Consider the following 26,741-nt stretch of genomic DNA (forward strand, 5'->3'; position numbering starts at 1 on the left):
CACTCTCCTCAGCCATCTCAATATATTCAAAGCCTCCCTCTTTACATCCTCCCAAGAAGTTCCAAATTCCATCAGCGCCTTCCTTACGACTTTCTCCACCCCATTTGAAGACGACCTGCTTTTTGTTTGGCTCTAGATGGTTGGCCAATAAGAACGATCCTTGGCAATCAGTTATACTTTCTCAGGAGAGCATGCCCCAACCATCCTAATCTTATCTCTCATTTTAGCCCTAGAAAGCAGGACATAGCCTGCATTTTTGGTACAGATTACTGTATGAAATGCGGTCAGTCACACGGGTGCCCAAAAGAATCCGTAGAGAATTCCTCTGGAAAACGTTTAATAAATCCTCCTCTGTTTTTCAAAACACCCAAGTTTCAAAATGATGCTTGACCACTGTCAGCACCATTGCTTCTAATATTCTAATCTTGGTTCGCAGACTTCTCTTCCTATTTTTCTAAAAAAAATTCAACCGTCGAAATATACCCAGGGCCTTGCTTATTCTACTTTTAACATCTTCATCGCATCCACTATCGTTAGAAATACTACTACCTAGGCAAATGATGCAATCCACTTGATCGATTTTTTTGCCAACATAACTTCTTCACTTTCACTGATTCCCTTATTTTACTTATGTAGAAGTCTAAGCGACTTCTTAAAATTAATTTTCAAACCTATTCTTGCACCCTGAACTATCAAAACCATTAAAATCATTCAGTTTGCTAACATTTTCATCTAGGATGTCAAATGATCAGCATAATCGAGGTCTTGGATAATTTTACTTTCCCATTTGATTCCATGGTCCCCATAGCCTTTGCCATGCTCCTTAGGACAGAGTCCATCAAAATGGAGCGTATCAATGCAGATTAAACTGAATCCTCCATAACTACTGATTCAATACGAAAACAGCAACTAAACTTATTTCCTACCTTAGCTACAGCGATGTTATTATCGTACATAGCATTAATCACTTTAATGTATTCATCTGGTACACTATACAAGGACGGGGCCTTCGCTAAAGCTCTTCTATCGACTGTATTAAACACTTAGTCATAATCTATAAAACTGAGGACTAAAGGGTTAAATAGCTCGGGCCCTTTTTGATTATTAACCTTAGAGTGAAAAATTGGTCAACACATCCTCTCTGCTCCCTAAGAACCACACTGTTCTTCCTTTAAGCCTTTATCTACAGCATCTCAAGTCTTAGAAGTATCATCATACTATGTAATTTGCTTCCTACAGAAACGAAACTCATGCCTCTATAATTATCACATTCACTCTCATCACCTTTCTTATAGATGTGTTTGATAAAAGTTTTCATGAAATTGCTAGGTGCTTCCCCTTTTTCAAAAATACGACTCATTTATCTTTAACTGTACAACCACTGTGTTTAAGAAACTCATTTACCACACTATCAGCGCCTGGGGGCTTATTATTTTTTAACCGTTTTAGTACTGTTCTCTAATATGTCCTTGCAAACAAAAATCTTCCTTCACTTTGAAAGTATCAGAAACGTTTTCATTCTTTTCTATATCATTTTCTTTAACTTTATCACAGTTAAGCACATTCTCAACATTCCCTAGCCATCTCTATTTAAAACTTTCTTTATCACTAACCGTGGCCCTATCTAACTGGACAAGTCCAGGTTGGCTAATCCCTCTCATATTTCAACATGCCCATACATTATTTTATTGTTAAGCCGCCTGGCTGCAACTTCCAGATCTTCAGTAATTTTATTCATGGCCTGCATTTCACATCTTCTTGATTCCTATTTTAATGTTTCCTCTGTTTTTCTTGCATTCCTCTTATTTCCGTATTCTTCTTCACTCAAACACTTCTTCTACAAGCTTCTCCTCTTCTCTACTAAACTTAAAGCATTTTCACTAATATTCCTAGCCACGTTTCTAACTTTCTTCCCTAAGATACTATCTGCTACTTCACAAACTATTTTCCAAAAATTATTCCATTAATCTTCTACATTGTCAACTTTAACACTCTCTGGTATAATATTCAACTGTTCCTGGTAATTTTTCTCAAATTCTCTTCCTGGAGTCTCTCAACATCAAAACATCCCAGAAGGTAGTTAGCTTTCCTAAATTTGAGCTTTAAGCTAATCCTAGACAGTTCTAGATGGTGATTTTTACTTTACTTTTTTTGCCTACTTTTAGCATCAAATTTTTAGCACTCGTATATACCCCAGTATTTGTATCGATCCTACCAATCTTCGGTTTAAAATAACATAATCCATAAGATTGATTGTCTTACCATAGTGTTAACTTATGGGCCATTTTATAACCAAATACTGCATTAGTTATAACTAGATTGTTATGCAGCAGTTGGTGCAGCGGTACTAAAAAATCGCAGCAGTCAATAACTGTAACTATTTTCTGTCCCTAAACCAGATTTACCAAGGCTAGGATACCATCCATCCATGTTTCTACCAACCTAGGCATTTTATTTGGTCTGTTGTCGCAGAACTCCGTTTTGTTATGTTGCTTTTCGCTTCTATTCTTGTCTTCTTTTCCTTATTTTATTTGTTCTGTTGAATGAGCACTTTTTTTTTCGTTACTTTGCTTTACGCTTCCATTCTTTGTTTTCCATTGCGTACATGACAAGTTATTTGTCTTCATGTCCGTTTTTTTCTTTTTTTTCTCTTTTTTTTATTTGGTCTGTTGTTGCAGAACTTCGTTTTGTTATGTTGCTTTTCGCTTCTATTCTTGTTTTCTTTTCCTTATTTTATTTGTTCTGTTCAATGAGTACTTTTTTTTTCGTTATTTTGCTTTACGCTTCCATTCTTTATTTTCCGTTGCGTACAAGACAAGTTATTTGTCTTCATGTCCGTTTTTTTTTTTTTTTTTATTTGGTCTGTTGTTGCAGAACTTCGTTTTGTTATGTTGCTTTTCGCTTCTATTCTTGTTCTCCTTTCCTTATTTAATTGTTCTGTTGAATGAGCACTTTTTTTTCGTTACTTTGCTTTACGCTTCCATTCTTTGTTTTCCATTGCGTACATGACAAGTTATTTGTCTTCATGTCCGTTTTTTTTCTCTTTTTTTATTTGGTCTGTTGTTGCAGAGCTCCGTTTGTTATGTTGCTTTTCGCTTCTATTCTTGTTTCCTTCTCCTTATTTCATTTGTTCTGTTGAATGAGCACTTTTTTTCCGTTATTTTGCTTTACGCTTCCATTCTTTGTTTTCCGTTGTGTACATGACAAGTTATTTCTCTTCATATCCGTTTTTTCTTTTCTTCATTTTATTTGTTCTGTTATATGCAACACTTACTGCACAACAAGCTAAACAATAAATAAAAACTTTACAGCATCACTTCATAGAGCCTCAAATGTGACAAAGAAACAAAATTAAAAACAAATTTAATCTATAAACGAATCATTTTTATTCAAGACGTTTTTTCTACTTTTTCCACTGAATAGAGAAACTCAATAATGTTATAACCCCATGCAAAAGTTTCGTTTTATATTTTAGTATAATCATAATACAGTTATTTTGCATTTGCTTTCCTAATGCCTTTATGATTCAAAAGTAGTATGGTCTTTATAGACCATTACCTAGCAAAGATACTAACTTTTCTTGCCTTGCTATATAGTTTGGGTTCCCCTTAATTTTACTTGCTTTTTCTCTTTGTGTTTACACAAAGGAAGTAACCACTTTGTGCACAAATTTTTTAGTAATTTAGGCTTTACATTTTCAAGGATCAAATTAAAAGTTCGCCTTAGTTCGTTTTTAAAAGAGTTTAAGAAAAAAAGAAACATTAAAAAAAGTTTTTTACTATTAAAAAATTCATTATTTTATCATTTTTATTATTTCCTCGTTTAGACCCAGAGACCATAGCTCGAACCAATAACCAAGAAAGGTAAAGAATTTATACACTTATCATAAATTCCCATCCGAAAACCAAAATATAAAAGAAAATATTAGACAATAGACCAACTCAATTCCCGTTGACAACCAATCAAACATAATTTTTTAATTCTCTTCTAAATCGCACCACCACCAACCTATTAAAAAATGGATGGGGAGGGATGGTTCTAAGCATACGTGGAAGATACCTTTTTTTTCAATTTACAACCACACATTCCTTTAAAAATCTTGAATTTCTTATTTTAACTATCCTTTAAAATCTTTAAAGTGTGAGATTCTTGGATATGGTAACTAATACTTTAATATTAACTTCACTTTCAATTATGACTAAATGTCTTAATTATAGTTTTAAATGTAACAAACAATTTACCTGTGTATTTACGAAGATTATGAAAAGCATGTGAGAGTCGTCTCCATTCTTCACCACCGCCATCTAGCATCGGTGAAATCAGCTTTTTTAAATCATGCTCTGATGATTCATTCATTTCGTCAAAAGTAATTCCTAGTTTCATGAAACCCTAAAATATTATTTAAATCAACAGCTGATAATGGTATAAGTTGCTATATATATATATATATATATATATATATATATATATATATATATATATATATATATATATATATATATATATATATATATATATATATATATATATATATATATATATATATATATATATATATATATATATATATATATATATATATATATATATATATATATATATATATATATATATATATATATATATATATATATATATATATATATATATATATATATATATATATATTATATATATATATATATTATTGTACTTTTAGAATTGGCTGATTTCCTTTGTTTGGGTACTTTTTAGTTATAGAAAAGTTTGATCTTATCTTTTCAACAATATTCATTCACCTTCTACTCCTAATAACTCTACTTTTAGGTACTGACAAGCACTAAATATGAGCTAAGTCCCAACGGTACTTTCTAGACCCCCACCCATCCTAAGCTTTTCAAGCGGTATGATTTGAGACTAAAGCGAGTTATAGGCCCCTCTAGTACCCCCCCCCCCCCCTACACCTTAAAATTTTAAGAATAAAGATACGCAGGTTCCACCCTGCTTGGACCATGCTCATGCATATATTTTCAAATTACATGATTCAAGATCCGAAGTGGACCAGTGGATCCTCAATCCCACAATTCCCACCATTTGAACCTGGTTTAGATCTGAAACGTGAAATCATTTTCAACCTGAAGGAATAGAAGCACACTATAAGTTCGTGGTAAGACTTGAAAGCCAGTGAAAAAGACACAAACAATCACCTGCACATTTCGCCTGCACAAACTAATGTGTCTTTGGTATGGATAAAGTAAGAAAGCAAAATGGGAACAAACGAAAAAAGAGCTTAAAACTGGAAAATCAAATCAACTAAAAACCCAAAATACAAAAAAATTCAATGTACAGATACCCAGCGTAAAGTCAAGGTACTAAAAATATATATGTAATTTTTGTTAATATCAAACATTTTTTCGGGGAGGAACAATTGCATAGTTTGATTGTTTTATTTCAGATTTTTTTCATTTTTAGTTTTCTGGTTTTTGACCTCTCTTCTTGTTTTCTCCACTTTTATCTCTCTCTATTCTTTTCAATTTCCTTTTTTTGGCAAAAAAAGATCTTCTCTTCTGTCTTTTCTTAGCACATATTGGTACAAATCATAGGCAGCGCAATAGCACTGCCTAAGTAAAGAAGGTTGTTAGCACAATGAATAATATTTCTTTTAATTTTTTTTTTTTGGGGGGGGGGTCTTAGTCAGGGGACTTCGTATCGAAGAAGTTGTCGTAGAAACTTCAAAAACGGCTCATTCGATTGGAAATTGAAACGGCTAGTGCCCTTTTTAATAGTCGAAAGTAACAGGAGGGCAACTAACCCCTCTCCCTCATCCACATCCAAAGTGCAAATTATGTTCTGGCCATGGGAAGACAAGGGGGTTTTGAGCCCTGCTCATGTTATTTTCTGCTCGTTTTGAGTTTGACTTGGTTATTTATTGCAATTTCTGTTCGTTTCATTTATTTATCGATGCTGACTTGTGGTGGTTTAACGGTTGGATTATTTGATTTTATTTTTGCTCATTTTTGGTTTAATGGATTCTTTACTTTTCTTTGAAAAACATATTCTATGGAAAAAGTTTTTTTTAATTAATAAAGATGGTAATAACTAAATAGTACAAAAATTACCAAAATATACACAATCAATATTAGAATGTTTTATACGGAAACTACGAACTATTTAAATTATTATTGTTCTTAAAAGAATAATTAAGGTACTCGTGTCTCTACATAGCAGTGAAAATATTTAAATTACTAGTAGTGAAAGGTGTTATCTGACACAGAGTTGAGGTTTTTGCTCAATAGTACCATTGCTACTAAACAAAAAACGAAAAACAACTCACTGCAGCACCAAGCCACCTGAGGCTCTGCACGCTCTTCCTCCATCCCAATCTATTCTAACCCCCCCATCTTTACACCGCCCCAAGAAGTTTCTATTTTCCTTAAATCTTTCCTTACGACATCCTTCCACCCCATTCGGGGACGACCTGCTTTTCGTTTGGCCCTAGACAGTTGGCTGACAAGAACAACCTTTGGCAATCTGCCAGTCTTCATCCTAGTCATATCATCGTTTCTCTCATTATCGGCTTGAACGCTTTCAGTGGGTTTACTAATGTTTTATAAACAAGCACTATGATATTGTGCATTATGTATGTGTTTACGACCACTCGGATTATCGGAGGGAATTATTGCGCAAGTAAAATCCTACTTGGAGCTCGGAATAGTTTTTATTATTATTTTTTTTTATGTCCGTTTATTAGGAGTTTAACATTATGCTTTATCGCCTGAAACTGTACATAATTTTAGATTATATTCATTTTCCCAGCTTTGATGTAAATTTATTGCCCTTCATAAATGTAAAATACAACACTGATGGAGTATAAAAAAGAAAAGGGAGAGAAACAAATAAACTCTGACAAATACAAAGAAAACCAAAACAAAGAAGAACTTGCAGGAAAATAAGAAAAAGAAAAAAATACAAATAAGGACAATTATATGTAAGAACAATCAAATTATCGAAGAATGACAATTTCAGGGGGTGCTTCCACCAATAATTTGCCTCCGAGCTCTATCCCAGCCTTACGAGCTCTGCTCTCTGTTGGGATATAATATTGTTTTTCTGTTTTTTAAGTTGAATAAAGAAAAAGTTGAAAGTTGAAGTTGATATCTCTCGTTTCTTTTTCTGCACCGCGGACACTGGACTAGCAACTCCATACCGCGAGGATAGGGAGCTGTTGTTAGGCCAGAGAGGCAGCCGTAGCAAATATTTCGCATACTTGTAGAAACACTTCCGTATATCCTTAATATCTGAAGCAGTAAGAAGAGACCAAAATGGTGCAAGGGTGAGTAGATGCAGAACAGCAAGTGCATTATAAACACTAGCAAAGATACGGCGGTTATATTTAAACTTTAACGCAACTAGTAAACCATATGCATTCCTAGATTTTCTGGCAAAAAATCTTTCAAAAGTTGATGCGCGGCACGAAAATGTGACCCAATCGGTACATCAAAATGTTTTAATAATATGTTCACCTAACTGAACATTTGTCAGGCAATCTGAACGGTGATGAACTCTAGGAACTCAGTCTTACTTTTTTAAAATCGAAAACCAATACGTTTATACTCCTTATCGAGAATTAGAACTCCAAAGGCTCTTCCACCAATATTAAGGATATCATCACCATAGTTAGCTAGCGAAACATCAATACCTTTAAATATACATGTTCTTAGAACGTTCTGTTGCGGCACAATGACAGTATTATTAAACAGGGCCAGAGAGGTAACACCGCCCTGTCTAATACCCTTGTTTTTTACTGGAACTGAAGGAGTGAGTTCCACTCAACCAGGTGAGATGGTAACTCTGGCATTTAGCTTTTTAAACAGATCACGTATCGATTTAATGACAGAAATATTAACTCAACGCGTATAAGCAGTCAATCAGATATGCGGATGTATACCCGTGTCAAAAGCTCTAGATACGTTTAACTCAGCAAAATATAATACCTTATTATTTTCATGAGCATGTAGAAGTAAAATAGCAATCAAATGGTGAGCACGGTTGCAGCCTACCCCTTTCTTGAAGCAAAATTGGTTATCCCGTGTATAGCACTTATCAGATATCTCGTCAATAATCAGTAACTCAAAAACTTTGCACAAAACCGGTGACACCGTAATTGGCCTAAAAGAAGAACACTGGCCCGAGGGCTTTCCCCTTTTTAATATCGGGGTTATTACTCCAGTACTGAACAAATCAGGAACCATACCACAACAGAATATCATCTGAAAGAGTAAGGTCAGATGCTCAATCAGGAAAGAGGACCCACATCTTAGATGCTTTGCATAGAAGCCATCAACACCAAGAGAAGTTTTTTTTGGTAGCTTAGAAATGCTCTCGGTAGCCGCAGATCGAGTAACAATAAAACTGATTTAATTAATTCAATGGCCTAAGCAACCATCAAACTTCCTTTCATATTGACTTGATGATGATGGATCAGGCTCAGAAGATTCACTTTTAAAGAAACCATACCACTGGTCACTGGTAATTTTGATAGCATTATAGGCTTTTGAACTATCTCTTTTGAGCACTTTCCATACGACATTAGGCTCACTTGTGGCTTTATTTGATAGTTCGGCTACTGATTTAGCCTGGTATTGCCTAAGCACTTTCGAGAAACGTCGCTTTGTTTTCAGACAAATTTCATGTACCAAACCTTACCGTGGCATACCACACTCCTTCCAGACACGAAACCAGAATTTTGATTTAGCAAAAGAATCAACGAGATCAGGGTTAACTGACCAACCATGCTTCTCAGTTCCAAGACGTACTCTTCGTATGGGTACACTAGCACGCTCGGCAGCGAGTAGAGCGTGAACGATCTCTGCACAGTAAATAGTCAGCAGGTTTCGCTTCTCTGCAAAGGTTAGTTTTTTTTTTGGGGGGGGGGGAGGAGTAGATGAAACCGCACTTCGATCTTTGTCAAAATAGAATCACTAACAGCCCAGAACGTAAACATATCTACATAAGTCCAGTGAGTGGTTCCATGCCATTTAATATCATTGTCTGGACTTGGATCACTCGGTGCAATAAGTTGAACAGAGAATATATTACTGATAGACATATGGTCTGAGATTTGAAAAGTGGAGATAAGTGAGGGTCTGGAGTCTAGTTTTACATTCGGGGAACACATGAAAAATTCCAGAGAAGAGGTACTGCCAGAGTTATGGATATATGCGAAATCTTGGCATTCTCGACCGCCAAGAGATGAGAACACATACTATTCAGAATATTTGCAGACTGTTACTGTTACCAAAAAGGTTACAGTTCATACCACCAGCAAGCATTACTGCTAGATTTTGCGCTTCACAATCAGACACGAGGGAACTGACTAGGTGGCAAGCTTGATCAAATTGTCTTTCTGATGTAACACTACGGTAATCGGTGGGTAAATACACTGAGGCCACCACATAATTCTGAATTTTGACTGCCGTAAAATAGTCACTGTCGCGAAAGTGTTCAAGCATGAGGACACTTCTAGCAAGACTATGAGTACCTTCACTTGCCCGACCAGCCCCGGAGTGTCCAATGGCACGACTTATTACGGCAATAAAGGAAATCCTGTTCAACAAACATAGACTGTCGGCAGTGAGAAGGTGCTCTTGTAGGCAGAGAACGTCGTTTGTGTCACATAGAGTTTGGATTACGGGTAATTTTACTGAGACGCCTCTATTAATATTCCATGACATAATGCGTACATCAGTGCTAATTTTGGGGGATTCCTAAGTTTCTGTGCGACAGGATATTTGTAGCTGTAGCAAATATGGTCGGCCTGGTTGCACAGCGCACACTGGATTTTATTTTGATAGGGGGTTTCCAGCTTGTTCGAATGTCCTGTCTACAAACAGCGCGAACAGCGAGTAAGAGCTTTATAGTACTGGGCAATATGTCCCTAAGCTTGGCAGTTGTAGTAGCGAGGAGGGAGAGGGAGAAACTTCTCGATACGGATTCGCTCATACTCGATTATCACTGGCGGGGAAATGGCTGCTAATAAGTCTTCTCGATGAGACAACTGAAGGTTATAGGACCTAGTTTTGCCGATACGGGAGCCTTCGTTATAGTTAATTATTAAGTTCTGCAACTGACCATCAGTAACAATGTCAGGAACCAAACGGACAACTCCATAATACGCTGGAACTTTTAGCTGTAGTCTTAGCGATTGGTCCTTTGATTTGATAGCATCAGCTACAGCAGTAGCTTCATTTTTATCACTTATGACTAGGCACCTAGTATCTTTTCCCGGTCTAAGCTCAGTTATTGCCGACTTCGAGTCACCACACAAGTTATCAATAAAAGTTTTGCGGTCCTTGGGGTCGTTCAGCTCTTTAGGTGGATTCTTTAATACAACGGCAAAAGAGGATTTGGATGACTGTGTGGGGACTTGAGACAAAGGAGACAACGGGTTGGCTTCGACAGGACGTAATTATCGAATTTGACATACAGTTCGTCAACTTTACGAGTAAGCGTAGCACCTGAGTCGCCTACGATAACTAGTACTTCGTCAGGCTTGTATAGCACGAAATATGGTATTATATCGGCGAATGGTACTATGGATGGTGCTATCGTGCTTCAATAGCTGTCAAAGTCTCATCCATGTTCCACTGTGATGGTATAAGTAGTTGAAAATTACATTGAAGTTTTCATTAGTGCTCTAATACGAGAGTAATGTACGAGTAAGCCCATTTAGATGATCTAAATCATAATATATGATGAACAAGTCACCCAACAGCCTTCTAAGTCCTATGATGAATTCAGACAAAGCAGCCACGTGAATTCTTTCGTCTCTCGAGAGTCAATTAACAGGTAGAGTTCATGGCTGAATTCGATGCATCATTCCATAAATTTAAATTCAGTTGAATTCAAAAACTTCTTTTTGGCGCAATTCAGCGTAAAAACCAAGAAAGTCATAATTTGGTACAAAAATTAGCTAATTAAAAAAGTGGGCCTATGATCTCTCTTTTTTTCGTTTTTTTTCGTCAGAATTTTAGCAAAAAGGTAGGCATATTGCTCTTTTCTGTAAACAGAATCACACCTACACTTTCGATATGTATAATTAAGGCACGAAGTGGGCTTGTGGCGGCTTTCAGTCTACATGATGGAAGGGGCAGAACCAGTGGCTAATTTAATACCCATCCTCCCTTCACTCAGAATCCCCTCTAATCTTTTAAAAAAAAAAGGTAGGCTCAGAGCAAATACTCATCCTGACTAGCCACATGAATAATATAAAAATTAAACACAAAATGTTAGCAGATTCACTGCATCCTGACAGCCTTAAATCTTCAGTGAAAGGGTTACTTGATGACCTCATATTGGCCAAGATCTCTACCCAGGTAGATGAGGCTGTGACCAAAATGAAAGAGGAACAGGCATTCATTCAACATGATGCCACTATTTCTTCAGATAAGCTGGATGCAATCAAGCAGGATGTGTATGCTGGCCTCAGTCTAGATCTTAGTAGTCTAGTTGATAAGACCCTTGAAAGCTATAATAGACGCATATCTTCAATTGAATCTTCTTTGACTACTCTAGGGTCATCAATGAAAGACCTTGAGAGCTCTTTCAAGCCTATCCAGTCTAACCTGGCAAGATTAAATGATCGTTTTGAACAGCAGGCTTTGAGCAACCAAATTATTGTCTTTGGGGTGAAAGAAGATGCCCCCATTGAAAACACTGAGGGTCAGTTCATGTCACTATGTGCTGTGAAATTTCCTGGCATACCAATTACCCAGTCTGATGTTGTATCAGCCAAAAGAATTGGCAAACCATCTGCCAAACCCAGACCCATAGTTGTAGAATTTTGTAATTTACGAATTCGCCAACTGCTTCTCAGACAAAAGAAGGATTTGAAAGGATCTGGGACACTATTTTCTGAGATGCTTACAAAACCACGCTTACAGCTTCTTTCATATGCCAAGTCAAAGCTTGGTTTACGTAATGTTTGGTCCAGTAAAGGTGATATCCTGTATAAAACTCAGTCTGGAAGAGTAGTTAAGTTCAGTGATCAGGATGAAATTGATTTGTGTGCTGCAAATGCAGAGAATTAAAGTGATGGATTTTAGTTCACTTTGTTATAATATGTTGAATTGTTTTTGTATGAATTTATTTTATGTTCTTACATTTTTCCTTTTTCACTCTTCACTGTCTTCACATAATTCTGACTTGTGCTATATTATGCTTTGGGGCAATACCTTAGATGATATGTCCCTTCCCACTAATATTGCTCTATGTTTGTTTGTGATTCTACCACCTTCATGTAGTTTGCTTTCTGTTTTACTCTTGTCATGTCAGCATACTTATAGCTCACATAATTTTAACTGGTTACACATTATATTTTGTGCCACTCTTTTAATTAATATTTGCCTTTCCGCTGATTTTTCATTATGTTTGTTTGTGATCCTATCACCATCATGTTGCATGGCTTCTAGAACGTTCTTGTTGTGTCTGCACACTTGCAGCTCATCGAGTTTGACTGTTCCCATATTATATTTTGGGCCAATATTATGATTAATATATGCCATCCTACTGAATTCTTTTTATTTTTGTTTTTGACTTTCTCACCTTCATGTAGGCCAATTTCTATCATATTTTTGTCATGTCAGCATAATTGCAGCTCTTATAATCTTGACTGGCTCCACATTATACCTTTGGCCAGCACTTTGACAAATTTATTTTGCCTTAATTCTACCATATCTTTGTTCTGTGTGTTCACATGCAGATCACATAATTTTGATTGCTCAAATCTATTTTGGTCTTATACTTTGAATATTGTGTGTCTTACCATTGATATTTATTTGTATTTGTTTGTGTTCCTTTCACCTTCATGTATGCTATTTTCTATCACACTTTTGTCATGTCAGCACACTTACAGCTCACATAAATTTTACTGGTCCCATATTGTAAATTTAGCCTATTCTTCAAATATTATGAGCCATCCTACTAATGTCTCTTTATATTTGTTTGAGATCCTATTGCCTTTATGTAGCCTGATTTCTGTCATTGTTTGTCATGCCTTAACACTCGCAGCTCATCTTTTCCTGATTGGTGCCACATTATTTGACCCCTTTCTTTGGTTAATATTTGCCATCCCACTGATATTTCTTTTTCTTTGTTTATGATTCCATTACCTTCAAGTGTACTATGGATAGTGTGTCATTTGTGAAGGTTTTATATGTCTGAGATAAATATGGGTGATTTCTCTTTCCTTATGAATTCTTCTATTCTTAATTCAGTTATATTTGATCAACCAAGTAGTGCTGGTAAACAAGAGGCACACACTTCTGACCCTCTCCTTGAATCTATGGTTAGTTCTAGCTGTAATTATCACACCACCATTGATTATTGTGATAATATTATGCCCTCACTCTCTTCAAACAGTTGCTTTAATGTTTTTTGTTTGAATGTGCGTGGGATAAGAGATAAGTGGGACACTCTTAAATCGTATCTGTGGTCTGATAATTCTTGCCCTTTTGATGTCATAGGCTTGACGGAAACATGGTTATCTGACAGTGATAATTTTACAGCTTATGACATGCATGGTTATATTGCTATTCATGTCCCTAGAATGGTAACAAAGTGTTCTGGGGGTATTTCTTTGTTCATAAAATCTAGTATTGAATTTTGTAGAAGATTTGATCTTGAATCCTTGTTTACATCGGTGGTGTCTAATAGTAGGACAGTTTATTCTCTTGTTATTGATCTGAAAAGCCAGGTTGCATGTGATACTGCTTGTTTGTTTTATAAGCCCCCTCCTTTTCCAACACATCTGTTCTGTGATTTGCTTGATCAGCTTTCTGGTGTGGGGACTTTCTCTAAAAAACGGATTTGTGTTTTGGGAGACTTTAATTGTAATATGTTAAATGTTGGATCAAATGATGAATGTGACCATCTTTTTGATATATTTTCTTCTTCTGGGCTACTTCCTTCAATTTTTTTTCCTTCACGCGTTGACCCTTCAAGAAATTCTGCCACTTTAATAGATAATATTTTCACTTCTCTTTCTCCTAATTTGAACTTCTCGTCTGGTCTTGTTTTCACTGATCTTTCTGATCACTTCCCTATTTATCTATCACTATCTGTGCCTAAAACAGAGATTACTGTGGATGAGAAAGGCAAGTCTTCTTTTAGAACTTTTACAGATAGAGAAATTTCTAATTTAATACATAGTCTTCAGAGTAATGATTGGTCTAGTGTTCTTGAAGCTAATGATGCTGATTGTGCAACTAGATTATTTTTGTGTCGTATGGGCACTCTGTTGGATAAGCATTTTCCTCTTAGAAAGAGGCCAAGGAATTTTACACCTAAATGCCCATGGATGTCTAGAGGTCTGATCAATGCAACCCATATGAAGGCGTCTTTGTTCAAGGCTGCATGTAAAAGTAAGACAGAGGAAGATCTTCTGAAGTATAAACATTACAAAAATGTGCTCACTTCTTCAGTTCGCTTAGCAAAAAAGCTGTATTTTTCACGTCGAATTAATGAGTGTAAAGGGAATTTGCGCAAGGTTTGGACTGTAATTAATGAAGCTCTCTCCCGTAAGAAACTCAAACAATCTTCCCCATCTCTTTATAGGAAAGCTGATGGATCTGTTGTGGATAAAAAATCCTTAGCAAGTGCCTTCAATTCGTATTTCACCACACTTCCCTCAGTTCTCATTCCACCCCTGAGTAGAGTAAGTTGTTTTCCTATGACAGAGAAGTCTTTTTTCTTTTCCCCATGTAGTACTACTGAGATTTCTAGTATTATTTCTCAACTTCCAAGTGGTTGTTCAGTTGATAGTTTTGGTTTGAGTAATAATGTCCTTAAAAAAATCAGTCAGTTTGTTTCTCATCCCATCTCACACATAACTAACCTCTCTCTTTCTTCTGTTTTTTTTTTCCTCATTTATTTAAAGTTGCTACCGTTGTACCCTTGCATAAAAAAGGTGATTCTTCTCTAATTTCAAATTACAGACCTATTTCTCTTCTTCCCGTCATCTCAAAGGTTGTTGAAAAAGTAGTGTATCGTCGACTCTCTTCATTTGTATTTAGTACTAATTCGACTGCTGGAAATCCTCTCATCACTAACCATCAGTATGGTTTTCGTCCCTCATTCTCTACCTTGCACGCACTTTCTGATGCAACTGAGTTTGTGCGTGTTAATCTGGACAAGGGCTTGTGTGTTTTGGGTCTATTTCTCGACTTTTCTAAGGCCTTTGATATGGTTGACCACAATGTTCTTCTGTCTAAACTATCTTTATTTGGAGTGCATGGAGTCCCACTAGAATGGTTTAGGTCCTACCTCTCAGAGAGATCTCAGTATGTTTTGGTTAACTGTACTTCTTCCTCTACTTTGCCTGTATTGAAAGGTGTCCCACAAGGCTCTGTGCTTGGTCCACTTTTATTTATAATTTACATCAATGATCTTGTTGATGGTCTTCATCCCCATGTTCACCCTGTTCTTTTTGCTGATGACAGTAACTTTTTCATTGCTGCGGTGGACCTGCCATCTGCCACTTCTATGGCTCAAGGTCTTCTTGATAAAGTAAAGGATTGGTGCTGGTCAAATGGTATGGCTCTTAACAGCCGAAAGAGTGCCATTGTCAACTTCAGGACCCCTTACCGTATGCGAGACGTACAGGAGCCAATCACCCTGACTTTTGGGAATGATATTATACCACAAGCTACTGTGGTGAAATTTCTTGGTGTGTATCTTGACTGTTTTCTTTCTTTCAAACCGCATATAACTCACACCCGTTCCTTAATCCTCCGCCAGTCTTCAATGTTGCACCGGATTAACTCATTTCTTCCTCCTGATATTATGGTTTCTCTTTATTATGCTTTTATTTATCCTTACCTTTCTTATTGCTGCTCTGTCTGGGGTAATACTAATAAATCTCTTCTCTGCTCACTTCAAAGAGCCCAAAATAGGGCAGTGAAGGCTACTTTTCTTCTCCCTCGGCTTTACCCTTCCTCTGATCTTTATAATGATACTGGAATAGCTCCGCTGGATCATATTATAGGTAAAAGTACCCTTTATTTTGCGCATTCTGCTTTTCTAGGTACTCTCCCACCGCCCCTACAGCAGTTTTTCTCACGGACAGGCTCAGGTAGGTACTTTTCTTCTTTACGTAATTCTTCTCGACGATTTATTTTACCAAAACGATCTTCTACAGCAAGCCAGAGGTCTCCAGTATATCAATCAATTCTATTATGGAACTCCATCCCTTCGGATGTCCCTCTTTTTCTTTCTGCAAAGGCATTATTTCGTCGGGTATTTCCAATTCAATAATTTTTCTCTCTTTATTAATCCTTTCCTAATTTGTATGTCTCTTCTCTTCTTTTAAAATCATTTTCAGCTATATGTTAATCTCCTTCTAAATCTTCTATCTGTTAAATATCCTATCTATTCAATGTCCTTGTCTTGTTCCAGTGTTTTTTTTTTTTTTTTGTTTTTTTTTTTGTTTTTTTTTTTTTTGTATATATTTTATAATAGTGTTTTATTCTTGTTCTCTGTGGTCCATTACAAGCAAAGCTTCTTGGGCCTAGTAACCACTTTACTTTTGTAATAGTTTTTTCTTTTAGTATCAATAAATTGATTGATTGATTGAAGACTAAAGGGGGCACGAGACCCTCCAACACACCTTGTCCTTCCTACTTCTAGCTTTTCATCAGAAAGGTAGATACGTTACGCCTTGAACTCAAAAACTGCAGAGATCTTCAATCTATATTACTTCAGTCATAAAGCCGGGTCATGACCCATCCCTCACCCTCCCGAGTTTTAGCAGAATTGTAGACCCTTTCCCCTTTCTTTTTATGTGGAATAGTGAATGAATCTTTAACCTATAATGATGGAGGCGCCAAGTGACTCTTTGGATCCTTCATTCCTCACCAATATCCCTTTCAATACCAGCTTTTTAGAGAAACGGCATGAGCACTGCACTTTATTTCAACAGGAATGACACAAGAATTTTTTTTAAGATTGGGGGACCAGAGCAGGACAGTTACTTGTTCAACACAGACCAAACATCCCACCTCAAAATTTTGAGCAGAGAGGTTGGCACGTTACATCTCGTTTCACTCAAGAAAGCATAATGATTTTCAATCTGCATTGATATGAGGTGTAAAGAGGGTCTTTGGTCCCTGAAACACCCCTCAGTCTTTTAGTAGAAAATTAGACAAGTTAAATCTTGTTTGAAGCGGAATCACAAAAAAATGACCTGTATGATAAGATTAACGAAGTGGGCCCTTGGTCCCTAAAAGACCACCTTCCAGCACCAATTTTTCAACAGAAAAGTAGGTAGGTATTTTTTCAGTAGTCGACAGAATATCTAATAGGCAAGTACTACTCTTCAACAACAATTTTCAGTGGAGTATTCGTCTTCTCTGACCTGCAATCCACTGGAAGCATATGGACCAAGTCGTTTTAGGACAAGGAAACAGAGAGGATGGATTTTCGGAGTCACCAACCACTTCAAAGTCCCACATTCATTCCGCACTAAAATATCTGAGTTCACATGATATTTGGTAGAAGGGTACCGACGGACACGTTAGTCAAGGCACTTTATGCTGTGAAATGAGACGTTAGCAATTTCGTTTTGAAGATTTTTCCTCTAGTATTCCAAAAAGTGACTTACAAACAAGGATCGTGAAAGTTGTTCATCTTCAGGGATGAGAGGCAATATATTTATGCTAATTATTCTACCTAATAGTTGACATCGATATATTTCAGGGCAGGGAAATATGTCTTCCGGCGAACGGTTGTGCAACAATTGTACATAATAATCCAATTCAATGACGCAGTTTTACAATTATTACTTAAGTGTTTATGAGCAAATCATTCGGTGATAGACATGGACTCAGATTGTTCATCGTCCAAATACAACGAGAAACGATTATTAGGTGTTATGTTTTGAGGCAGAGTAAGGTAGCCTCAGCATTCATACATGGTGCATTTTAAAAATAAAACACCACTGCTTAGGCGTCGGGGACAGGAGAAAAAACCTATTTAGAAAAAAACGATTATTAGGTTTTATGTTTTGAGGCAGAGTAAGGTAGCCTCAGCATTCATAGAAAAAGCACATAGAAAAAACCTAGTTAAATAAAAACTGCGTATTTTGCGATAGTCTTTAACGAGGATCTCCCACATTTTGTTTTCTTTTTTATAAGGGAAATTCGTCTTGGGTTACATTACGTTTAAGATATTGAGGCGTAGATACGAAAGACGTTTCATCGACGGTAAAACAAAAGTGTTGCCCCCCCCCCCACAACAATTTTGTCAGCGTAGTCAATAAATGTTTATTGAAAAACTTCACATTGCACTATCAACACAAATCTAATTCAAAACTGACATATCAATTCAAACATATAAATGATTTTTTTTTGTTATAAATTCGAAATCATGAAGCCACTCACGGTCCCATCAATTTTAGCTTATAAGAATATTAGAACAAACTAGATAGAAACGCAAAAACTTCAGAATTAGAAACTAATTAGACCAACTAAAAAAATAGAAGAGAACAACAAAGAGGAAAATAAAAGAGCAGATGATTACCTGAATTGATGTATCTTTAAGTCCTACAATTTGGAACCATTGTTTCAAAGAAGGTTTGTCAATCTTCCTTTTTTCATCTGGAGAAATCTTCATTTTAGCAACTATTTGCTTACTATATAACTTAAGCAGCTTACCCTAAAATTAATGAAATGAAATAGTATTCAACTTCAGGAATGAATAAGCTCAGGCAATCCAAAAAACGTTTCGTCACTGAGCAAGAACTTTACAGGAGACAGAAAATAAAAATTAGGAATGCGATTTGTTTTTTCCAATCGTTTTTTCCAACAAACAGCCCTTTATGCAAATAAGTCTTTTGCTTTGTCTCAGAAATAAGACAATTTTGATATCAAAACTGCAAAACCTGACTATTTCTTCATTTGAAAAAAAAATCGCAATTAGCAAAGCTTCTTATTATCTTAGCGATCATATAAGACAGACAGAAACAGAGTGACCTAATCAAAGATGCGAATTTAGTTTGTCATGGAGTTTACCCAATCTGAACACATTCTGTACAAAAATGTGATGGAAGCTTTCCACCTTTGGGTACATTTAACAATTTGGGTACTATTCCGATTGAAGTAGCCAGTCACAAAATCAACATAATGAAGTCTCAAGCAGTCAATATCATTAGTAACCAATTCTGAAATCAATATTCATACCAAATAAGCTTTTCTTTTATAATGATTCCAAATATCTAGGAAATAACGAGTCTCAAGTCACCAAGCAAAAGCTTCTGGCATTAGAAAAATGTTGGACTAATGTGAGAATCCCCTCAAAAAAACGATCTTGCTTTTATGTTACACCCTCAAATTAAATCACCTTGAGCAGAGGCGGTTTTAGGGGGGAGGCAGAGGGGCCCTTGGCCCAGGAGCAGAAATTTTAGGAGCGCAAATTTTCAAATAAATAATCTAATGGTTACAATTATTTTATAATTTTATTTTTATTAAAATAAAATAGAGGGCGCAGTTGGCAAAATTTTGTTAAAATTTGGCTGGAAAATTTTTGCAAGACATGGGAGGGGGTACTAATCAAGATTTTCCCCCGGATGTAAGAGAGGCCAGAACCGTCATTGAAACTGATAAGCCTGATGAAGGAGGGTTTAGCTCTCAATCTAAAAGAAATTTTTTTTTTTTGTATTTTCACAGGACATCTGGGAAAGTTTCTTCTTTCAAACAGACACCTCAGGGAGATGGATTTAACCTAATATTTAAAACACAATTTCTTGTCCACACAGAGATATGGCATTATGACATATGATGTAGCCACAATAATGATTCAAGAAACACTATACAATTACTGTTTTAAATGAAACACCATGGTTGTCTATTGGTTTATCTGCTGATTGTAGCATATTATGAGTTTTGTTTTCTTTTAACTATCCGCATTTTGTTTTTATTGTGCCTGTATTATGTTATTGAATTTCGTTTTTCGATTTATTTAAAATTTACCACTTCTTTCTTTTCTTTGTTCCTCTTTTTTTTACATTATACTCGATTTGTCATTTATATTTAAAACAGAACATTAATATAATTACTTTAAAACAATTAAATATCTCCTATGGTAACAATGAACTATGTTGGGTGTCTGATTAAAAAGAAACAATTTTTTTACCTCCATAGTTCTTATTTGCTGTTGTGTTAATTCAACTCCAGTAGCACACTCAGTTCTAAGGCCAAATAGATGCTGGGAATTGATGTCAATCATTGTCTGTAAGTCTTCAATTAGCTTACAATTTTCATCCATCTTTGTACTGCCCCTTTGGTAGAATTCCTAAGGAACAACACAAAAAAATATTGAGAATTTAGGACCATATTCCCCTATAGGATCTAGGACCTATGTAATCATAATAAACTAAAATTATAGATGGAACAATCGATGGATTGAAATCCCAACGCTGATACACATGTATTAAAATCAAAACTTGTTGACGGTCACACACTTATGAAAAGCATATGCAAGTACATACATGATTATATATTAGTTCCACAATTTACAGTAGCCAGACACATATAATTTAATCTGCAATGTTGTCCTGACCACAATTTAAAACCAAACCAATATGAGTTGTATCATTTACTCTAGGACATAAAATGGGCAAGGCCATTATTTTGCAACATTAACTAAAATCATGTTTCCAAAAAAAAAGAGTTTTCCAAAGAAAAGTAAAGAGCCAGAAACCCCTAAGCCAAGACAGTATAAAGTTATATAATAATTCAAACTTAAAACGAACAGACATTATTCTTAATGAATAAGTGAAAAACAAAACGAACCGAAAATCAAACATATAGTTTCAAACACTGCTGCAGACAAATAAATTAATACTTAAACGAACAGAAATAACAATAGATAATCAAGGCACCGTTAAAATGAACAAATTACCACAAACAGAAGCAGAACTACCATCTCCAAGTTTTCTAAAGCCAGGAACTCATCTAGCTTTCACTGAAATTAATTTACATTGCAAACAGTCTGATTTTTTATTTTTCACAGTAGCAACATTAAAACAACCTAAAAATAAAATCACAGCCAAGGTTTACAAACAAAACAAATGGCACTACCCCTCCCCCTCTTAGATTCTCTGAACAACTTGAGTACTATTCATATTTAATTGGAAACGATATGATGTTTGAATAACAAGGTTTGTATAGGTCAAAACATCAACAAGAAACGAAAGTAAAATACCACAATTGTCCTAAAAATCAAGATAACAGCATAACTAATGAAAGTAGACTGACTGTTTAGTATACAATGATATTGACTCCTAGAATTTTCAACAATTTTTAATTTTTTTAAAGCAAAGGTTTAATGTAAATTTTGTTATGCTCTGGACCTTAGAAGGCTTATGGAGCAGTAGCCCTACTCACGTTTGTCATATTTTCTGTTTACCTTAAGTTTGACTTCATTATCAATTTTAATTTCTGTTTGTTTATTTATCAATACCAATATCTGTTATAAATGTATTTTATTTTCCACAAAAAGTGACATAACACCACTAGTGGATTAATATGTGTAAGATAAAATAAATAAAAGAAAACACACAAAACAAAAATAGATAATAATATTGCAAAGCATTCCACAAATCATTTTCTGCTAAACAACTACTGAGCTTCTTTAGTCTTCTTTGCACAATGATATATGGCGGGTATGTTAGAAGGGCTACTAGTCACTTGGCTACTCCTCTAGGAAGTTAGGCACAAGGAAAATTTGTAAAATCAGAAAAAGCAGGAACACATTGCATGTTTATTTTCATTTAATAAATGAGTTAAAAACAGATAAAGTGCTACTAAATCTCATTAAAACTTTCAATGTTGAAAAATGCCATGTAATCCATTTTGGCAAAAATAACAAGCATCATAAGTATTTCCTTCAAGACAACTTCCTTTCTGCTGTTTCCGATGAAAGAGATCTTGGGGTTATTGTAGATCACCAATTAAAGTTTAGCAGCCATGCTAAGTCTGTTTCATCTTCTGCAAATAAAACCCTCGGTATCATAAAAAGAACCATCTCCGGCCGACACCCTAGAGTTCTTATGAAGTTATATAAGGCGCTTGTATGTCCACGCCTGGAGGTTGGAATGTCATTGGCAGCCCCTTTCTTCAAAAAAGATAGGAAGTTGCTTGAGGATGTCCAGCGTCGTGCCACTAAGATGGTTACCAACATGAATAAACTTCCATACGAAGAAAGACTACGTCGTTTGAAGCTGCCGACGCTGACATACCGATGAAAAAGGGGTGACATTATTTTAACCAAAAAATCCTCTCTAAAAATACCCTTCCCGGTCTCTTTGCACAGCCCTTGCATTCTGGTACTAGAGGGCATTCTTTGAAGCTCTCCATGCAGCGTTCCACGAGTAGACATAGAAGCCACTTCTTCAGCCAAAGAATCATCAATATGTGGAACCAGCTCTCTGAAGAAACAGTTTCTGCTACTCAAGTCCCACCTTGATAGGGAATGGCTCTGCCAGGAATTCCTTTACAATTGGGAAGCTGCAGGGTCCTCCACAAGAGTCTAATCTAACGACCACAATCTACACCAAACGAATTCTTTTTTCTCATGGAGCATCATCACAAGGATGGATAATCCTTATATCGCTCCAAGCTGCAATTTAAGGTAAAACACCACCAAAACCAGTTGGGCTCCACTTTGTCAACAGTACAAAGGTTTTGGAGACAGAAGCATAGGGTAAGCTTTCCTGATTTATCTAGCAAAGACATGTGCTGTAGAAGTGTATGTCAACTTGATGTCACAACCATGGTAGACCAAGATACTGGTACTTGACCAGGATACCCAACCAAGAAACACAACCATGGTAGACCAAGATACAATACACCAGATAAAGGTTGCTATCTTGTTGCCTACCTTTATTGTAGTATTTTTATATTACGTTGTATGGAAGTTTCATGTTATGTTTTTTTGTAGGTAGCCTGGGTCAATAAACCTATTCAATAGACAACATTACATGGTGTCAGAAGTGGGATCTGAATAACAATGGACGTCCTTCAGCCATCAATAAACTGGGAGGTCAACTCCCTTTCAGAGGAATGGGACCGCTTTGAAGAACACGCTAAGCTGATGTTTGCAGGGCCACTTTCAGGCAAAACAGAAAAAGTACAGTGTGCCTACCTACTCATCTGGGCTGGAGCAAAAGGTCGGGAAATATTCAACACCTTCAACGTCGCGCCTGAAGAGCTGCATAAAATTGAACCTTACCTCGCTAAATTCAAAGCATATGCTTCACCTCAGAAGAACACAGTTTTTGCACGATACCTGTTCCAGAAGCGAGACCAAAACGACACAGAGACTGTGGAAAAATACATCACAGATCTAAAGACATTAGTGAAACCATGCTCCTACTCAGACCCAGATGAAACGGTTCGGGACCGAATTGTATGTGGAATCCAAAACCAAAACGTGCGTGAAAAGCTCTTGGCTGAAGGTGATGAACTCACACTGGATAAAGCAACCTTTATGTGCAGAAGCCACGAAGCGACCCAGGCTCAACTCAAGACATTCAACGGAACGAGACCAGCCCCCATCAAACAAGAGATCGACGCTATATTCCGCTACCAAAACCGGAACAGTGGTAGAAACAAACAAACAGAAGCAAGCAGCTCCAAGAGTAAAGCATGCTACTTCTGTGGCGGAACATACTCCCCCTCACACATCTGTCCTGCAAAGGGGAAAACCTGCTCCATATGAAAAAAGACCAACCACTTTGCCAGGGTCTGTCGAAGTAAGACAGTCAGTGCAGTTGATGAAGACGCTGCAGATACAAACCCCAGCGACGAAACTGTTTTCCTTTACTCCATCGAGCAAAGTAAGAACAAAGACGAAGCAGTTATTCCACTGACTATCAACAACCAGTTCCCTGTACAATTTAAGATCAACACAGGAGCCCAGGTGAATATCATCCCAAAGAAGTATTTTGACCTCATCACGCCAAAGCCCACCATGAAACCCACCAATAAGCACCTCACAAGCTATTGTGGAGCACGGATCCCAGTAACAGGAGTCTGTGAACTATCCTGTAGGTACAAAGACAACGTGAGCAGCACGCAGCAGTTCTACGTAGTCGAGACCTCATCCTCCCCAATCATTGGCTACCGTTCTAGCCTCAACCTGGACCAGATCAAGCTAGTCCTAAACATAGACGTAGCAACCTCCCAAGTACCACACCTGAAGGAAAAGTACAAAGAAGTATTCAGAGGAATTGGAAAGCTGGACGGAGAATGCAACATACACCTAAAGGATAACGCTACGCCAACCGTCTACCGAGCCCGACGAGTCCCTGCCGCTATGCAGGATAAGCTCAAGACAGAGCTCAGTCGCCTAGAAAGCCTAGGTATCATAGAAAAAGTAGTGACCCCAACTGAATGGGTTAACTCAATGGTAATGGTAGAAAAGAAGGACGGCTCCATAAGACTGTGCATAGATCCAGTTGATCTAAATAAGTCCATCAAGCGACCGCACTACCCAATTCCCACTCTGGACGATGTCACCTCGAAGCTACACAGAGCCAAAGTATTCACCAAACTTGATGCCCGATCTGGTTACTGGTCCATTCTGCTGTCTGACGACTCTTCTTATCTCATGACATTCAGCACGATCTATGGGAGATACCGTTTCAAGCGAATGCCCTTTGGAATCATCTCAGCCCAAGATGAATTTCAGCAGCGAATGGAAGACGCTTTCGAAGGCCTAGAAGGATTCGAAATCATCATTGACGACATGATCGTGTATAGCGACACCCAAGAAGAACACGACAAACGCCTAGCAGCAATATTGGAACGCGCCCTTGTCAAGGGCATCCGATTCAACAAAGAGAAGTGCGAGTTCTCAGTATCCAGAGTAAAGTACTTCGGACACGTCATAAGCTCCGAAGGAATGCAGCCAGACCCCGATAAGATCCGTGCCATAAACAACATGCCAAGCCCATCATGCCGAGAAGAACTCCAAACATTTCTTGGGATGATCAATTACTTAGCCAAGTACATACCAAGTCTCTCAACAAAGAACAAAAAACTCCATGACCTGACTAAAGCAGACCTGTTCATCTGAGAAGAGGAACACACGCAGATCCTAGAAGACTTGAAGAGCTCCATAGTATCCAACACCCCATTCTTCAACCACAAGAGTAACAACGTGGAACTCATAGTTGACGCCTCTAGCCACGGACTTGGTGCACACCTGGTCTCGGAGGGGAAAGTCACAGCTTACACATCGAGATCGCTCAGTAAAACAGAGCAGAAATATTCCCAGCTAGAAAAAGAGCTGTACGCCATCGTATTTGGCTGCAAACATTTCCACCATTATCTCTATGGCGGGCATGTCGAAGTTACTACTGACCACCGCCCACTCGAAACGGTGGTGGCAAACCCTATCCACAAGGCCCCACCCCGAGTACAGAGATTAATGCTCCAGCTCCAGCCTTATGACCTTAGCCTGAAGTTCCGACCAGGCTCAGAAATTCCTGTAGCCGATGCTCTATCCCACCTACACCTGGGCAATGCAGATCCAACACTGGAAGAAAGTCTAAATGTCTACGTCCACCAAGTTGTACAAAACCTACCTGCCAGTGACCAGAAGCTCGAAGAGATCCGGGTGGAAACAACAAAGGATTCAGAACTGAGTACCCTGATCAAAACAGTCCAAGCGGGGTGGCTGAGTGCAAGAAAAGACTGCCCAACCAACATCCTAGCATACTGGAACTTGCAGCGTGAACTCTCCTTCAAAAAAGGCATCCTACTCAAAGGAGAAAGGCTGATCATCCCCAAGAATATGCAGGCAGCTACACTGCAGCAGTTACACGCAGCCCATCTAGGAATCGAGAAAACGAAACAACGAGCCAGAATGCTGGTATATTGGCCAGGACTCAACGCAGACGTCGAGCGGTACATAACGAAGTGCCAAACATGCGCCAACAACATGCCAAGCAATTCAAAGGAACCGATGATAAACCACAACATCGAGACGCTGCCGTGGCAAAAGGTTGCAACTGATCTCTTCCAATGGAAAAGCGCCAGTTTCTTGGTAACCGTCGACTACCACAGCCGTTTTTTCGAAATCGACAAGCTTCCGACAACCTCATCCAGTGCAGTCATCACGAAACTCAAGGCCCATTTCGCCCGACACGGCATACCGTCTCAGCTAATGTCAGACAACAGACCTCAGTTCACATCGAGAGAATTCACTAATTTTGCCAAGACGTGGGGAATCTCACTAACCACGTCCAGCCCAGGATACCCAAAATCCAATGGACTGATCGAGAAGGCGGTACAAATCTCAAAAAACATCATGACGAAAGCGACAGAAAATGGAGAAGACCCCTTCCTGGGTATACTAGAGTATAGGAATACACCAGTCAACGGGTTTGCGTCATCAGCCCAGCTCCTAATGTCGCGTCAGCTAAGATCCATCCTGCCGTGCACCTCACAACACCTCAAGAAGAAAGTCGTTCTGACCACAAAGTTCACCCGATGAAGAACTGAAATGCAGAAACGCCAAAAGCTGTATCATGACAAATCAGCTAGATCACTAAAACAACTCACCCTTGGAGACGCGGTTTACGTACAGAAGACACCAGACGGACCATGGAGTCAGGCTGTTGTGCTATCCCATGCAGGACAGCCATGATCCTACCGGGTGCGTACCAACGAAGGTTCCCTACTAAGGAGAAACCGTAAACATCT

At 37.5% G+C, this 26,741-nt stretch overlaps 2 protein-coding genes across 2 annotated transcripts in view; one reads left to right on the forward strand and one right to left on the reverse strand.

Moving 5' to 3' along the window:
• The window catches only part of LOC136038573 (kinase suppressor of Ras 2-like), an 89,380-nt gene that overhangs the window by 57,355 nt on the left and 5,284 nt on the right, over positions 1-26,741 (reverse strand). The window contains exons 2-4 of the mRNA XM_065721752.1: positions 20,164-20,322; positions 18,553-18,687; positions 4,242-4,389 (exon numbers count right to left, since the gene is read on the reverse strand). Of these exons, the coding sequence (XP_065577824.1) occupies positions 4,242-4,389; positions 18,553-18,687; positions 20,164-20,295 (415 nt within the window). The 5' untranslated portion in view covers positions 20,296-20,322. The remainder of the gene's footprint in view (positions 1-4,241; positions 4,390-18,552; positions 18,688-20,163; positions 20,323-26,741) is intronic.
• LOC136038371 (uncharacterized) lies at positions 23,041-23,751 on the forward strand. The gene has a single exon (XM_065721441.1). The coding sequence runs from the start codon at positions 23,041-23,043 to the stop codon at positions 23,749-23,751; it is 711 nt and encodes a 236-aa protein (XP_065577513.1).

The sequence above is a fragment of the Artemia franciscana genome, chromosome 18 (genome assembly GCF_032884065.1).
Source record: "Artemia franciscana chromosome 18, ASM3288406v1, whole genome shotgun sequence".
NCBI classification, from domain to species: Eukaryota; Metazoa; Arthropoda; class Branchiopoda; order Anostraca; family Artemiidae; genus Artemia; species Artemia franciscana.

Excerpts from the sequence above, each read along its gene's own strand:
- LOC136038371 (XM_065721441.1), top strand. The coding sequence starts at position 23,041 with ATGGACGTCCTTCAGCCATCAATAAACTGGGAGGTCAACTCCCTTTCA.